General features: G+C 39.5%; 1 protein-coding gene and 1 long non-coding RNA gene across 25 annotated transcripts in view; one reads left to right on the top strand and one right to left on the bottom strand.

Moving 5' to 3' along the window:
* Nucleotides 1-16,213, top strand: part of LOC123281518 (uncharacterized) — a 53,757-nt gene extending 37,544 nt beyond the window's left edge. Inside the window, exon 3 of the long non-coding RNA XR_006521077.2 lies at nucleotides 15,273-16,213. This is a non-coding gene — a long non-coding RNA (uncharacterized lncRNA). The remainder of the gene's footprint in view (nucleotides 1-15,272) is intronic.
* Nucleotides 1-16,938, bottom strand: part of CPEB1 (cytoplasmic polyadenylation element binding protein 1) — a 93,929-nt gene that overhangs the window by 63,238 nt on the left and 13,753 nt on the right. For 21 of the 24 annotated variants that reach the window (XM_044760744.2, XM_044760754.2, XM_044760751.2 and 18 more), the window contains exon 2: nucleotides 12,695-12,869. The exons of 2 other annotated variants lie outside the window; for them this stretch is intronic. In XM_044760744.2, coding sequence (XP_044616679.1) covers nucleotides 12,695-12,869 — 175 coding nt within the window. Of the gene's footprint in view, nucleotides 1-5,455; nucleotides 5,665-12,694; nucleotides 12,870-16,938 lie in introns of all 24 variants that reach the window. One more of the 24 variants, XM_070494663.1, reaches the window with a different exon arrangement.

Below are 16,938 nucleotides of genomic sequence, written 5' to 3'. Positions count from 1 at the left end.
CAGCAAACCTTACAGTTAATGGTGAAAGACTGAAAGCTTTTCTTCTAAGATCAGGAACAAGGCAAAGAAATTCCCGCTTTCACCACTTCTATTCAACAGTATTGGAAGTTCCAGCCAGATCAGTTAGGCAAAAAAAGGGAGAAAAGGCATCCAAGTTGGAAAGGAGGAAATAAAATTATCTGTTCATGAAGGATATGATCTTATATGTAGAAAAATCTAAAGACTCCACAAAACAACGCTGTTAGCATAAATGAATTCAGCAAAGTAGCAGATATAAAGTCAATACACAAAGATCAATGGCATTTATATACAATGCAATAAATCTGTTCAAATAATGAACAATCTGAAAAGAAAATTATAAAAACAATTCCATTTACAATACCATCAAAAAGAATAAAATACTTAGGAATTAACCACAGAGATGATAGACTTGTACAATGAAAACTAGAGAACACTGCTGAAAGAAATTAAAGACGACATAAATAAATGGAAACACATTCCATGTTCATGGACTGGCAGACTTAATATTGTTAAAATGTCAATACTACCCAAAGCTATCTACAGATTCAATTCAACCTCTTTCAAAATCCCAATGACATTTCTTGCAGAAATAGAAAAACCCATTCTAAAATTCATATGGAATCTCAAGCAACTCCAAAAGCCAAAACAATCTTGAAAAAGAAGAACGAAATGGAAAGACTCACATTTCCGGATTTTAAAACTTACTACAAGCCTACAGTAATCAAAACAGTGTGGTACTGGAATAAAGACAGACATACAGACCAGTGGAATAGAATAGAGAGCCCAAAAATAAACCCTGACATACATGGTCAAATGATTTTTTATAAGGGTGCCAAGACCATTCAATGTGGAAAGAACATCTTTTCAACAAATAGTGCTTGGAAAACTGGATATTCACATGCAAAAGAATTAAGTTAGACCCTTACCCAACATCATATACAAAAATTAACTCAAAATGAATCAAGGACCTAAATCTAAGACATAAAACTCTTAGAAGAAAATATAGGACAAAAGCTTTACAACATTGGATTTGGCAATGATTTCCTGGATATGACACCAAAGGCACAAGTATCAAAAGAAAAATATCAAATTGGACTTCATGAAAATTTCTGAATTTTATACATCAAAAGCCACAATCCACAGAGTAAAAAGGCAAGCCACAGAATGGGAGAAAATACTTTCAAATAATACATCTGATAAGGGCTTAATATCCAGAATATCCAGGGAACTTCTAAAACTCAACAACAACAAAAAAACAAACCACCCAATTCAAAAATGGGCAAAGGACTTGAATAGACATTTCTCCAAAGAAGATGTACAAATGGCCCATAAGCACATGGGAAGATGCTTAACATCACTAATCATTAGGGAAATGGAAATCAAAATTATGAGATACCACCTCACACCCATCATAAAGGCTACTATCAAAAAACCAAGAAAACAAGTGTGGGGTGTGGGTGTGGAGAACCCTTGTGCACTGCTGGTGGGAATGTAAAGTGGTATGGCCGCTGTGAAAACAGAATGGTGGTTCCTCAAGAAATTGAAAATAGAATTACCATGTGATTCAGCAATTCCACCTCTGGATATAGACCCAAAAGAATGAAAGCAGGGTCTTGCAGAAGTATTTGCACACCCGTATTCATAGCAGCGTTATTCACAATAGCTAAAATGTGGAAGCAACTCAAGTTTCCACTGATGGACGAATGGATGAGCAAACTGTGGTATATACTATATACACACAACAGATTATTATTCAGCCTCAAAAAGGAAGGGAATTCTGCAATATGCTACAACATGGATAAACCTTGAGGACATTATGCTAACTGAAAGAAGCCAGTCACAAAAAGACAAATACTCTAGGATGCCACTTAGGTGAGGTACTTATAGTAGTCAAAATCATAAAGACAAAGTATAATGTGACTGCCAAGGCTGCAGGGAGAGGAGAATGGGGAGTTATTGCTTAATAGGTGTAGAGTTTCAGTTTTACAAGATGAGAAGAGTGAGGGGGATGCAAGATGGTGACGGCTGCACAACAACGTGAATGTATTTAATACCATGAACTGAACACTTAGAAACGTTTAAGATGGTAAATTTTATTTTACCACAATAAAAAAAGAAAAACTCCTAGATGTTACCAACATTGAACATGAGGGCAGCAGAACTTACCTGAACATGAAATTAGGGCCTTTTTCAGCTCAGGCACCCAGTTTGTGAGGACGGATTCACTAAGCAGTTGTGTAATGATACCGCCATGTGCCAGACCAGTACTGAGGACCAGGAACCCAGGCCTATTTAAGACCTAGTCCTTGACTCAAGAGACTCTCAGTCTAAACCAGAAACCAGTAGTTCAACTTTTAAAAATACCTAACTCCAGCAATGCTCCCACAACTGCATTCTTCAGGTACCCATACCATCACTATCACTACCACCATTCACTGAGTAACTGCAGTTATGGGAATTATTCTCGGCATGCAACACACACACCATATTCAACTTCACGAAATTCTATAAATGGGTACTATTAGTACTCGCGTGTTATAGTTCAGGAAACTTTATCTGAGAGACTTGGCCACGGTGGAGCAAGTAAGCAGCACAGCCAGGATTCACTCTCCAGCGATCTGCATCCGGAGCCCACATTTTACTTTGCGTAGGTTTATGGGCAAACTGAATATGATTTTTCAAAACTATACCTTATCCTCTCCATCTTAAAAATACAGTAGTCCCCGCTTATCCGCGGTTTCACTTTTTGCAGTTCCAGTTACCTGTGGTCAACCACAGTTCAAAACAATTAAGTGCAAAATTCCAGAAAGAAACAACTTGTAAGTTTTAAATTGCACGCCATTCTGAGTAGCATGATGAAATCTCAGGCCCTCCTGCTCCATCCCATCTGGGATGTGAATCACCCCTTTCCAGGGTATCCACACTATATATGTTACCCTCTCGCTAGTCACTTAGCTGTCTCGGTTATCAGATTGACTGTCACAGTATCACAGCGCTTGTGTTCAAGTAACCCTTATTTTACTGAATAATTGCCCAAAAGTGCAAGAGTATTAATGCTGGCAATCCAGATATGACAGAGAGAAGCCACAGAGTGATTCCTTTAAGTGAAAAGGTGAAAGTTCTCAATAAGGAAGGAAAAGAACTGCATGCTAAGGCTGCTAAGATCTACAGTAAGAACGAATCTTTTATCCATGAAATTGTGAAGAAGGAAAAAGAAACCTGTGCTGGTTTTGCTGCCAGACCTCAAACTGCACAAGTTATGGCCACAGTGCATGATACGTGCTTAGTTAAGATGGAAAAGGCATTAAAATCGTGGGATGAAGACAAATAGAAGTGTTCCGACTGACAGCAACGTGTTGCATCAGAAAGCACTGAGCCTGCACAAAGACTTCAGCAAGGGACCCCATGGAACGAGTGACACCACACCATTTACTGCAAGTGAGGGACGGGTACACAGATTTAAGAATAGGTTTGCACTCACATAACTTTTATTACAATATACTGTTATAATTATCCTATTTTATTACTGTTAATTTCTTACTGTGCCAAATTTATTAAACTTTATCACAGGTATGTATGTATAGGGAAAAAACACAGTACATATAATAATAGGGTTCATTCAGTACTAGTCGCAGTTTCAGGCATGCACTGGTGGTCTTAGAACATATCTCCTGTGGATGAGGGAACTACTGTATATATGTTTACATTTATACCATCACAAAGTGGGTCAATGGAAAATCTGGAAGAGCCAAGAATGATCTTGCTTCATCTAATAAACCCAGACAGACTATAGAACATGTTAGGAAATGTGAAAAAAAAGTTTTCAGAAGTGATAACCAAACCAATCTCGAAGAAGAGTAGGGTTTTTCTAGGCAGAGAATACTCAATTTAGTATCCTGCTTAACAATTCTGCTATGCAGCAGAACCACATTCCCTGAATGATTTCATCTGAATGATTTTAATTATATAATGGAATCTCAAGAAACACACCAGACAGAACAGCGTAAAGGAAAAGAACCCTGGGGCACAATTCTAGAGACCTTTTCTGGGTTGATGCCAAATCATATATGCTACATGCAGAAAATATTTTATAATATAAACAAAAACAAACTTTACACCCAGGTTGACTGAAATTTTGAAGTATGACAATACCTAGAATCTACAAAGATGTGGAGAAAGACTCTCATGAAATCCTGGCAAGAGTGTAAATTTACAAATTCACTTTGAAAACAAAGTCAGTAACAAAGTTTAAGACGTATACCCATTACTCTGCACTTCACCTCCAAGTACACATATGCCGAAGAAATTCTTCTTACATGCACACAAGGAGATATAAACAAGGATGTTCACGAAAATACTGTCTATAACAGCAAAAAACTAGAATATACCTCAACATTTACCAGCAGAGGATTAAATACTGTATATATTTATGTAAAATGTTGCTATACAGCAATTAAAATATACTGATTTGACTTAAAAATATCCATATGGACACACTGTAAATATGATACATGGGGAAAAAGCAAATATAAGATGATATACGTTCTACTAAATATTGATGTAAAGTTTTAAAATACGACATTTAGGAGGAGCTCTAAGGAAGGGTCTTAGGTGCTGGTAAAATTCTGCTTCCTGATTTGAGCTTTGGTTACGAATGTACTTTCTTTGTGATAATTCACCCTGTTGCACACTTAGTTGTGCTCCTTCCTGAATGTATGTTTTATTTACATAAAAAGTTAAAACACAGAACAATATTTACAGACACACATAAAAGTATAAAGGAAATTTCAAACTTTAGAAGAGTTATCTCCAGGAGAGAGAGTAGGGAGAAGAGAATAGACAAAGACAAAATTTTTATTTGATTTTTTATACTGCCCTTATAAAGGTCTGAATCAAACACGTCAAAATCTTAACATTTGGTAAAGATGGGTAGATACACAGGAATAACTAATTTTCTGCTCTTTCCTCTATTATCAAATATTTAAGAGTAAAAAGATTCTACAAAAGCAGAACAAATTTAAATTCCACCATTCAGAGATAACTGCTATTTTTAAAATGCTGACAGTTCTACTGAAGCTTAACTGACATATAATAAACTTCACATACGTAAAGTGTGAATTTTGGTATGTTTCAACATGTTACATCCACGAAACCATCACCACCATCAGGATAACACATAGATCCACCATTCCCAAAAGTTTCCTCACACCCCTCTGTAATTCCTCCCCTCTACCCCTGTGCCCCTTTCCCTAGAAAACTATGGATTTGCTTTCTGTCACTGCAAATTAGTTTGCATTTTCTATAACTCTATGTAAATGGAATTATATAGTATATATTCTTTTTTGTCAGGCTTCTTTCACTGAGTATAATTATCCTGAGACTCATCCATGCTGTAGCATGCATCAATAAATAGCACTCTTTTGTATGGACATACCGTAATTTGTTTATCCATTCACCGTTGATGGACATCTGGGTGGTCTCCAGCTCTTGGCTATCACAAACAAAGAGGCTATGAACATTTGTGTACAAGTCTGTGTATGGACATATGTTTTCACTTCTCCTGAGTGTGACTAGTATTCCTCAAAGCTGTCAAGGTCCTCAAAAATGAAGAAAGTCTGAGAAACTGGCACAGTCTAGAAGAGCCTGAAGAGACAGGGTGGCTAAACGTCATACGGTATCGTGAATGAGATCTCAGCACAGAAAAAGGACATTAGGCAAAAACTAAGGAAATCCAAATAAAATATGCACTTAATATCAAAACTGGTTCATTATTTGTGACAGATTCACCATACTAATGTAAGAGGTTACAATAGGAGAAACTGGGTGTGGAATATACAAGAACTCTCTGTAACTTTTCCATAAATCAAGAACTATTCTAAAACAAAAGTTTATTTAAAAAAATTTCTTAAGATTGGAATTGCTGGCTCATATGGTAAGTAAATGTTTAACCCTTTAAGAATCTACCCAACTGTTTTCCAAATGGCTGTACCATTTTGCATTCCTACTAGCAGTTTATGAAAGTTCCAGATCTTCCACATTCTTGTCAATTATTGGTAAAGTCAGTCACCTTAATTTTAGATATTCTAATAGGTATGTACATTGTCAGTATTTTATAGTAATGCTTTTTTGGGTGTGTATTTTGCCAAGATACGTGTGTGTAACACACGTATTTTTTTCAAACAAGATCAGCAAGATCAGACTTCCTGGTTCCTACAGGAAACTGGCAGCTGCCTAAATCTACATCTCTCCATATACCCTCCAAAAACCACACAGATTAACAAAAGCAAATAAAACCAGTCGCAGCCCAAATATACAGAATATTTAGAAGACAGAATACCATGAACTCAAATTCGCCCATTAAGAGGAACCCAAATGTTTGAAACCAGTATATCCAGCTCTACAGCCCCATCAGAGAAGACTATCAGGCTGCAGCAGGCAAACAGAAAATGACACCAAAAATTTATCATTTACCATAGCATTAGAAACCTATCAAGAAAAAGGATATGCAAGATGTCTACAAAACATTGAGAAAAATTAAGACGACCTGATAAACAAAAGGATACAGCAGCTTCATGAATTGGAATATTTGCTGTCAACAAATCAATTCTCCACAGCTCGATTCATAGATTCAATGCAACCCCAAACAAAAATCCCAGCAGAGTTGGCAAGGGGGGGGGGGGGGGGAGGATGCTGATAAGCTGAATCTAGGATTTTTATGGAAATGGAAAAATCCAAGAAAAATCAGGAATCATGAAAGACAAAGCTACTGGACTTCACTACCAAATATGACAACGTATTATAAAGGCCTAGTAATTAAGACACTAGGACTAAAAATAGATCAATGGAAGAAAACAGTTTCCAGAAACAGATATCTATACTGCACACAGACTAAGGATGCCTGATTTATCGGAAAGGTGACACAGCAGTGCAATGAAAAAGGGTTTTTCCCCCCAAAATGGCACTGGGTCAACTGTCTATCCACATGAAACAAAATGGATCTTGACCTTCTACCTTATACCACATACAAAATTAAATCCAAGATAGGTTGCAAGTCTAAGTGTGAAAGGCAAAACAAAGTTTTTTAAATGAAACCTAGAATATCTTCATGACCTTGGAATAGGCAAACATTTCTGAAACAGAACACAAAGCATTAACCTTAATGGAAGTCGATAAACTGGACTTCATTAAAATTTAAATTTTCTGTTATTTAAAAAATACCAATTAAGAGTATAAAGGCAAGCCACAGATTTGGAGAAAATATTTTTATTACCTATATCAGACAAAGAACTCATATGCAGAACATATAAAGACCTGCTACAAGTAAACAGGAAAAAGGCAGGTAACCCTAAAGAAAAATGAATATTAGACTTTAAGAGGCACTTCTGGAAAGAGGATATCCAAAGGTCAATAAGCATAAGAAAAGGTACTCAACTTCATTGGTCATAAGGGAAATGAGAATTAAAACCACAATAGAGGGTCAGCCCAATGGTGCAGCGGTTAAGTTCACGCATTCTGCTTCGGTGGCCCAGGATTCACTGGTTCGGATTCTGGGCATGGACCTACACACTGCTTATCAAGCCATGCTGTGGCAGGCATCCCAGATATAAAGAAGAGGAAGATGGGCACAAATGTTAGCTCAGGGCTAACCTTCCTCAAAAAAACAAAAAACGGGCTGGCCCCGTGGCCAAGTGGTTAAGTTCGTGCGCTCCGCTGCAGGCAGCCCAGTGTTTCGTTGGTTCGAATCCTGGGCGCGGACATGGCACTGCTCATCAAACCACGCTGAGGCAGCGTCCCACATGCCACAACTAGAAGGACCCACAACGAAGAATATACAACTATGTACTGGGGGGCTTTAGGGAGAAAAAGGAAAAATATAAAATCTTTAAAAAAAAACCAAAAAACAAAAAAGACCCACAATAAAGATAGCATTACACAATCACCAAAATGGCCGAAATGAAAAAGACAAAATCAATATGCTGGTGAGGACATGGAACAACTCAAACCATCCTACACTGCCACAAGTGTAAAGTGGTGAAATTGTTTAGCATCATCTATTAAAGCTTAATACACACGTACCTCTCTCTCCCAGGAGTATGACCAATAGAAATAAGTTCATCAAAAGACACGTTTATGGCAGCACTATTCTTACTGGCCCCAAATGCCTATTAACAGTAGAATGAATAAGTACTGGTATATTCATACAACAGAATACTGTACGGCAATTAGAATGAAAGATCCACCACCACTGGTTGCAATATGGATGAATCTCATAGCTAAAGAGTACATATTTATGACTCTATTTATGCAAGTTCAAAAACAGGCAAAACTAATTTTTACAATTAAAAGTCAGTATGGTGGTTACCCTTCATTACTTAGAGTAGGACTGCAAGGGGGCTTCTGGTGTCCTGCCTCTATATATGGACAGATATACAAGACACGTCAGTATGCGAAAATTTCTTGAATCTGCATGATCATTTGTACACTTTCCTGTATGCATGTCATACTTCAATAAACAGTTAAATTTTTATCATTTAACTGTTAAAGCCATATATTAATCTTCTACAACAATTTATTTTGTGAGAAACAAGACTTCCTGAGAGTAATTTCAACTGCCTCCTGTTAGCTGGGACTGAATGTATTAAACTTTGTTTCAAAACAGCTTTTTGGACAAGTTAGTACACTGTCTATCCATCCAGTAGCTGAGATGTCCCTGAATGATATCTTAACCAATTTTCGCACTTTTACAGACACTCTTAATAAAAACTCAGTTCAGGGGCCGGCCTGGTGGTGCAGCGGTTAAGTTCGCAGGTTCTGCTTCGGGGGCCCGGGGTTCACCAGTTCGGATCCCGGGTGCGGACATGGCACCGCTTGGCAAGCCATGCTGTGGTAGGCGTCCCACGTATAAAGTGGAGGAAGATGGGTACGGATGTTAGCTCACGGCCAGTCTTCCTCAGCAAAAGGAGGAGGATTGACAGCAGTTAGCGCAGAGCTAATCTTCCTCAAAACAAAAGTAAAAAAAATAAAAAAACTCTTAAAACTCAGTTCCTTCATGCTTTAATCACATGTCCATTTATAGCCCATTTCCTCCCTTCCCCACAGAGATCAACAGATTATGGCTTAAGGGACTAGGGAGTGTGGAAAGGGGCCTCTGGGTGGCAGGCATCCCTCTCATGAGGAATGTGTGCATCCCCATTGCACAGCTGCTTGGGCAGGAGGACCCTGCTGTGGCCTGATCTTCCAGCCCCATCTCAGCTCCTACCAGTCCTCACGCAACAAGGGCCTTCTTGGGATACCAGCCAAAAAGCTCAGGTCTTCTGTAGAGCCCTCCTAAAGCACAGAAGTCACAACTTTCCTGAGTGTCAACTGGCAGGAATTCAGACAGCTCCAGCCGCTCTCCCTCCCTGCCCCATATCCTCTCTCAGTCTCTGTTTCATCTCTACTCAGTCAAGTACAGAGAGTAAGTGTGCTGCCTAACAAGTGACTAAGAACGACTTTTCTTGGAAGCACCCTCGATCTATACAAATGCTTCTCTTGGAAAACACTCCCCTTGCTTGGCTGACAGAGGAAGCAGCATCTCACCCTACTGTCCACTGAGAGGGGAGGGAGTCATTTTAAATGCTACCCTTCCCATGTGGTCTTCTCATACAGACCAGGGCAAGGCTGAGGTAATGTTGCTAGTAGCAGAGACAGCTCTGTGGCCTTTTAAGCCCCGAGGGAGGTATCTGGCCCCAAATGTTGAGGACTCTCATTGCACCACAGGTCACTTTACTCTCAACTTTGGACCCTAATGGCCAATTCCAAACAACAGTAAAAAAAAAAAAAAAATCTACTCAACATCCAGTTACATGAAATGGCTTTCTCTTTTTCAAAGTCTATTTCAAATGCTGTTTCATCTAAAGTGTTTCCTAGTTCCCTAACCAATACAATCCCTCCATCCTTGACCATGTCACAGCACTTTTCCAATAATACCTTATCAATTGAGTATGTAGCTCTGTTACCACTCTCTGCACACCCTGCAATGAAATATTTAGTCACAGCTGGCATACAGCCTTGCAAGTGACTTAACCCAAACATCTGTTCTAATGAAAAAATAAATGGTGCATAACTACCGCGAAGTTAGGTACACCCATATGAAACAAGTCGTCTAAAATTAAATGTGATCTATGCAAAATGAAAACAGTAATGTGAAACACTGTGGTAGGAATATACCATTTTTCAAAAAGTTGTTTTTACATTTGTTATAGTAGACTAGTGGGGAAAAGCACACAGAAAAAAATTACCCATAATAGCTTTACTGTTACATTTATCTATCATTCCAGTCTTTTTCTGAAAATATATACACACACACACACTCTTAAGGCCATACTGTTTTGTACTTTGCTTTCTCCTTTCAGATACTTTCTGATTATCTTTCTATGTCATTAAGTAGTCTCCTACAAACATCATATTTTGTGACTGCAGAACATTCCACTGTATGGTTACTTAACTTTCTGTTGTTGCCAAATTTTTCCTAGTTACAACCTGTGATAAACAACCTTCCTCTTAAGTTTTTACAATTCTCATTATTTTCTCATGTAACAAAATCACTTTTGACCAGAAGCTACAAATTCAGGTTATTTCTTAAAGTTCTTCATGGAAAACACATACATTCCCAAGTTGACTTGCTCATTAACCACAGGCTGGCTTTTCTGCTGGCCTGGTCTATCAGGACTTCCTGCTGGGAAACCTGGTAAAGCGCTCTCTGCTGCAGGCCAGGCAGCCCTGCTTCCCCACTCAAGACCAGGGGCCCACAGCCCCGAGCTGACATCTCAGGCGGGGATGGGAAGAGAGCTGACCATACAGTGGGGGCCAGGTATACGTGAAAGGCACAGAACACCAGCTACCTTGACTAGAACCTTTTCTACAACCCCTTGAGGTCCCTTAAAACTGCAGTACTGCCTCCTCATCTGAGCCCCAAGAGAACCCTGGGAGGCAGGTGGGGCAGGTCCCATTCTGTTCCACAGCTGAGAACACTGTCTACATCCTTACTGCCCAAGGTCAACCTGAGAACCTAGGTGTCCCTATCTCTTTGAGGTACCCTTCCCACTATAACTCTTGGATGTGTGCCCCGAGAAGTATCTGAAGAGGCCAAGAAGTCTATACCTTGTGGTTTGGCCAGCCACTCACCTGGGCAGGGTGCAATGGCAACACCTTCAGCAGAGCCTGGCATCTCACCAGCAAGGTGACTGGGCTCCCTGGCCAACTGCAAACGTACACCCCTCAAAGCTTCTCTTCTCTCACTAACCATGGGTTCTTTGTCTTAGTTCAACAACCCAGCATTAACTGAAAAATACTTTGCTAAAAACTATAAGAATTTCCAGCATGTCTGAAGCAACCCAGTGAGATTTAAGCCACTGCTGATTGTCACTGTTACTGGAACATAACTCATGAAATTTTCTCAAAGGAGAAAAACAGAACATGTATGTAGAACCAAGCAGATCTTCTGAATTTTCAACTTGGCCTAAGCTGAAGGAGAGTCAGGGTTAGCTCGTGACTTACTACAATTAACAGAAAATATTACATAAATACTTCTTTGGAAGTTAGAGACAAGACCCCCCCCCACCCCACCGCAGTGGCCCTCTCTCTGCCATGCCATTCTCTCATTTACCCTCCAGTACAGTTTAATACAAACAAACTGTACAATTACCACAAGTCAGTCCCTTCATAACGAACCTCTCTCTCAAACATCCCGCTATGTTACATTCACATAATCCTTCGGCCTTGCTGGAATTATTTCCAAGGCCAAGTTAAAAAATAAATAAAAGAATTTATCACTAAAAAACAGCTATTACCAGTTCTCGTTCTGAGAATCTCCATTGCTGCCAAATTTTTTCAAGGTTCATTTAAAAAATTAAAAATATGTTCACTTTCTTTTAAAATAACTCAAACAAAAAACATTCCATCAACATTCTTATAACATGTCGCAACTCCCACAAAAGACCATGGAAACACCGTCAAGGACCTCCAAGCCTCCTCGTGAAGTAGCGTCGTCAGGAGATGCCCTCTCCCTCCACTATTGCGTGGAATATCCTAAGTATCAGGAAAATCAAATGTTTGTTGACTTCGCACTCATGTTTAAAAGCAATTAAAATATTCAAGAGCTGCACTGCTCAATACAGTAGCCACTAGTCACATGCGGCTAGTAGGCACTTGAAATGCAGTGAGTTCAAATTGAGTTGTGCTGTACATGTAAAATATACACCAGATTTTGAAGTCTTGGTCCTAACAAAAGCATATCTCATTAATAGTTTTTATACCGATTATATGTTGACACAATATTTCGTAAATGCTGGGTTAGAGAAAATAAGTTAATTTCACTTTAACTTTGTTCATGTGGCTACCAGAAAATCTATAATTACATACGCACTCACATTACAATTTTATATATAAACAGTCCTGTCACTTTTTATCTATTCTTTTTACCCAATATTCTTGTGTATCACAAAATAGATTTCCGTATTATAATCAGAGGCAGTCTTCACCCAAAGAGGGCCCCAATCCACAAAGTAAACTACAAAAGGGGCAAGTGTTGCCAGAAATTCAAGGTCATTCTTCACACAGCTTCACAAAGAAGCTGCCTAGAAACAGCTCGGTACACATGCCTGGTGCATCTAAGTTTTCAAATCTAAGTCACCTGGCAAACGATCATGAATTCCTCGATTTATGGGTGTAGTGCAGACTCTACTTAAATCCAGAGAATTATCCAAAATGGCATTTATCCTTCGAAAGATATTGGCATTGCTACATGTGGAGAGCGCAGGTGCCTCCTGGCTGTCCCAGCAGTCTTTCACCCTTCCCGCTTCTTCTTCCTGGACACAGAAAAAAGACATATTTAGGTTTTCTACAACGGCTTTATGATAGAGACTTCATACCCCTTTCTCCCAACCCACCACCATGAGTTAGATAAAGTAACAAGGACTTGGGTTTCTTGTCTATATATCAAAACAGTTAATAAGTGTTTACCATAAGCAAGGTACCCTGAGGGAACTGTAAGAGGGAAAAACACCAAAATATAGGATATTGGCTCAAGAAGCTTCTAATCTAATGAGACACATATAGGAATTAGCATGGCACGGCAGTAGCAGCATGAGCCTTAGAACCAGACATACCTGGTCAAATCTTGGGGTGTTTCTATACAAGGGAATATTATTTGGCAATAAAAAGGAATGAGTACTGATACATGATAAAACATGAATAAACCTCAAAAACATTATGCTAAGTGAAAGAAGCCAGTCATAAGAGAACACATATTATATGAGCCCATTTACATGAAATGTCCAGAACAGGCAAATCCAAAGTAGATGAGCTGCCTTCAACTGCAGAGTGGGGAAGGTGGTTAGGCAGTGGTGGCTAAAGGGTACAAGGTTTCTTTTTGAGATGATGAAAATATTCTAAAATTAGATTATGGTGATGGTTGCAAAACTCAGTAAATACATTAAAAATCATTGACTTGTACATTGAAAGGTTATTTTATTTATGGTTATGTAAATTATATCTCAATACAGTTGTTTAAAAAAGTTTGGTTCTGGGGCGGGCCCCGTGGCCGAGTGGTTATGTTTGCGCACTCCACTTTGGCGGCCTGGGGTTTCGCTGGTTCGGATCCTGGGCACAGACATGGCACCACTCATCAGGCCACACTGAGGTTGTGTCCCACATGCCACAACTAGAAGGACTCACAACTAAAAAATATACAACTATGTACTGGGGGGATTTGGGGAGAAAAAGAAAAAAAAAGATTGTCAACAGGTGTTAGCTTAGGTGCCAATCTTAAAAAAAAAAAAAAGTTTGGTTTTGCCATTTATCGGCAGTTACTTAACCTCTGTGCCCCAGTTTCCCCATTTGTGAAATGGGAAAAGACTATGTTCCAATCTTTTGATGAAATACATAGGCACTTAGCATGGTGCCTAGCATATGGCAGCTGCTATTTTTACATCTGAAGATACAACTACAGGAGCTGATAAGGTAAGCATGAAGAGTGGTACAAACACCACCCCAGGGAATTGTTTAAATAAGTCATACAATTCTATGCGGTCATGAAAAGTACATACAACTCATGTGAGACATTACTGAATGAAAAAGCACTCCCCAGAGAAGCAATCATGAACTGAGCTCCACACAAAAGCAACCCTTTGGTGTTCTCCATCTCAGTGAGTACCACCACCATGCACCAGGCGCCCTAGATGGAAATTTAGGTACCATTCTTGGCTCTTCCATTTCCCTCACTCACCACGTCCAACGCCTGACACAGTAAGCAATGAAATACTGGCTGACAGTCTGAATCTCCTAAGGGGAGTCTGAAATAAGTTCTATCCTTCCCAGCTACCTTGGAGAAAATAAACAAGAAACAGACCAAGCAAAGAAACTAGCACCTAAGGTCTTAGAGATGGTCACTTCAAAACAAAACCAAAAGAGCCTGTTGTCACTTTGTTTTACCTGTTAAAATCCAGGTAAGCATGAGAATGACCAGAAGCATTTACAGTTTTATAAACTCTGCAGGATGGCCTTAAAGGTACAAACTTGAGTCCCATATCACTCTCAAGCTCTTGAAAAGACAAGCACCCTTTGCAAGCCGCGAGGATGACAAGAATACACAGTCCTGCAAGGTCCCTTTCCCAAGCTCTCCAGAGAGGCACCGAGAACGGTTAAATTCGCTGACACAAGGCCCTTTTCACAACTTAGATTTCTAAGATGATTCTCAACTTCACTAAGGCAACTTCACAAAAGCTAAGATACAAGCATTTACAATCAATGTGCAGATCTTACGGCCACATGCTTCGTTCATTCACTGCCTAATAAACGTTAGTCTGTCATCCACGGTGAGCACCCTAAGTGCAGACAGATTAGACAGAGACTCAGCCAAAAGAAACCGCTGGAGTCTAGAAAGGGAACTAAGACCCGATCATGCTGTAAACCACCACAACACAAGCTACAACGTGCTGTAAACATACACTGTCCTCCAGGCTGAGGAGGAGGAGAATGTGCCTGGAATGAGGGTAAGAGGAAGGTCTGAAGAACACAGAGAACAGAGGGGCATTATTAAAAATGGCCCAGTGTGGTGGAGCATTAGATACAGGAGAGGAGAGCAGATGGAAAAGCAGGCCTCATATGCCAGGTTAAGGAGACAGAATTATCTTCTACATCAGAGGTTTCCACACTTTAAAAGCCCTCTCTTAATATACAAAAATTAACCTAATTTTTATTTACTATAACAGATGTGCCATATATATGGATTTCCAGACCTGGCCACGCTGAAAGGCAAAATGACAACTGCATGCGAATCTCAGGAGGAGACCACAAGCAACTATATGAAAAATGGGAGGCAGGAGAACCAGAGAGCAAAGTGCCATAGTAGTCTAGGAGAAAGATGAAGACGTGGGGGCCTTCTGGGAGAAGCTTGTTTCCCTGGGAGGAGCAGAAGGTCTAAGAACCTTATCATCTCAAGCAGCCTGAAAAAACTCAATTTAGAAATATGCCTGGCCAACTCTGTCCCACTCCCAACCCTGCTAGGAACAGACACCATAACCTTTGAACTCAAGGCAAGTGATATCTGGAATGCCTCCCTTCCTCCCCTTCTCTCAAGTACACCAAATCAGAGACTAGAGGACTCGGTGTAAGCAGAACAAAGGTAAACGAAGTCTTCAATTTATACCCCAGACTGCTTAATCACATCAGTAAGTACCAACAGTTTGCCCTGAGTACCCAATTTGAAAGAAAAAAAAAGATCAAAGCCAGCAACATCAGATGGGGAACAATCTACCACTTTCCTTACGCGTACACAAGGATAAAAGCAATACTACTATCTCATAGGGCTTTTTATGAATTAATACACGTAACACGCTTAGCACAGTACCTGGCACATAATTACGTGCTGAACAAACGAGTGTTGGCTATCAGCAGCATCATTAGTAATATACCAAGGGGTCAGAGGCCATCACAGGGATCCTTGAAGAAAAGAATCTATTTGCTCATTAAAGGAGAAAAGTGTACTAAAGGCCTAGGCCAACTATTCCTTTGAAGACTCCAGGCCCTTCCATGCCTAATCTTCCTAATCATTCGATTCAAAAAGCTTAATTAAAAGACTAAAGACATGATACAAACTGAACTCCCTACAATCTGAAGCTACTATAGAATATAGTGATCCTTTTAAACTCTCTAAGTTAAATGAATTCATAGTTTGTCATCTTCAAAACAGAAACCTTCTATCCACCCCTATACTTACAAGTCCGTTACTCTGTATATTCTATCTTTGATCAATTTAAAGGTCTGAGACCATACCCACGTTTTACCATAGGGAAAAATAGTTTTTCTTCCTTGGTTATGCCATTATTTCCTGATAGCTTTACTGTTATTTTTGGCATATTTTGCCATAAAGTGAGATCATTTGCAGTTTTTTTTTTTTTTTGCTGGGAAACAGTTGCCCTGAGCTAACATCTGTTGCCAATCTTCTTTTTCTTTCTCCCCAAAGCCCCGGAACATAGTTGTATATTCTAGTTGTAAGTCCTTCTAGATTTTCTATGGGAGCCACCACCACAGCATGGCTACTGACAGACAAGTGGTACAGTTTCACAACCAGGAATGGAACCTGGGCTGCTGAAGCAGTAAGAGCACCGAACTTTAACCACTAGGCCATCAGGGCTGGCTCTGCAGCATTTTTTCTTTTTTTCTTTTTTGAAATTTATTTGGTCTTTTACTATGCACAGAAAAGTAGGCTTTATGATAGATCAGACTTCTAAGAGAACACAAACTTTAACACAAGAATCATGGATCAACAGGAGGAATTACTTGGAAATTCTAGAAAAGAAAAACCATAATTCTTCCTGTTACTAGCTAAAAAATGGCTCAGGATAAAACTAGTTATACTAGGGGCCAGCCCAGTGG

This window comes from Equus asinus, chromosome 2 (genome assembly GCF_041296235.1).
Source record: "Equus asinus isolate D_3611 breed Donkey chromosome 2, EquAss-T2T_v2, whole genome shotgun sequence".
NCBI classification, from domain to species: Eukaryota; Metazoa; Chordata; class Mammalia; order Perissodactyla; family Equidae; genus Equus; species Equus asinus.
The sequence above is the reverse complement of the archived record's forward strand: the minus strand, read 5'-3'. Positions and strand labels throughout refer to the sequence as shown.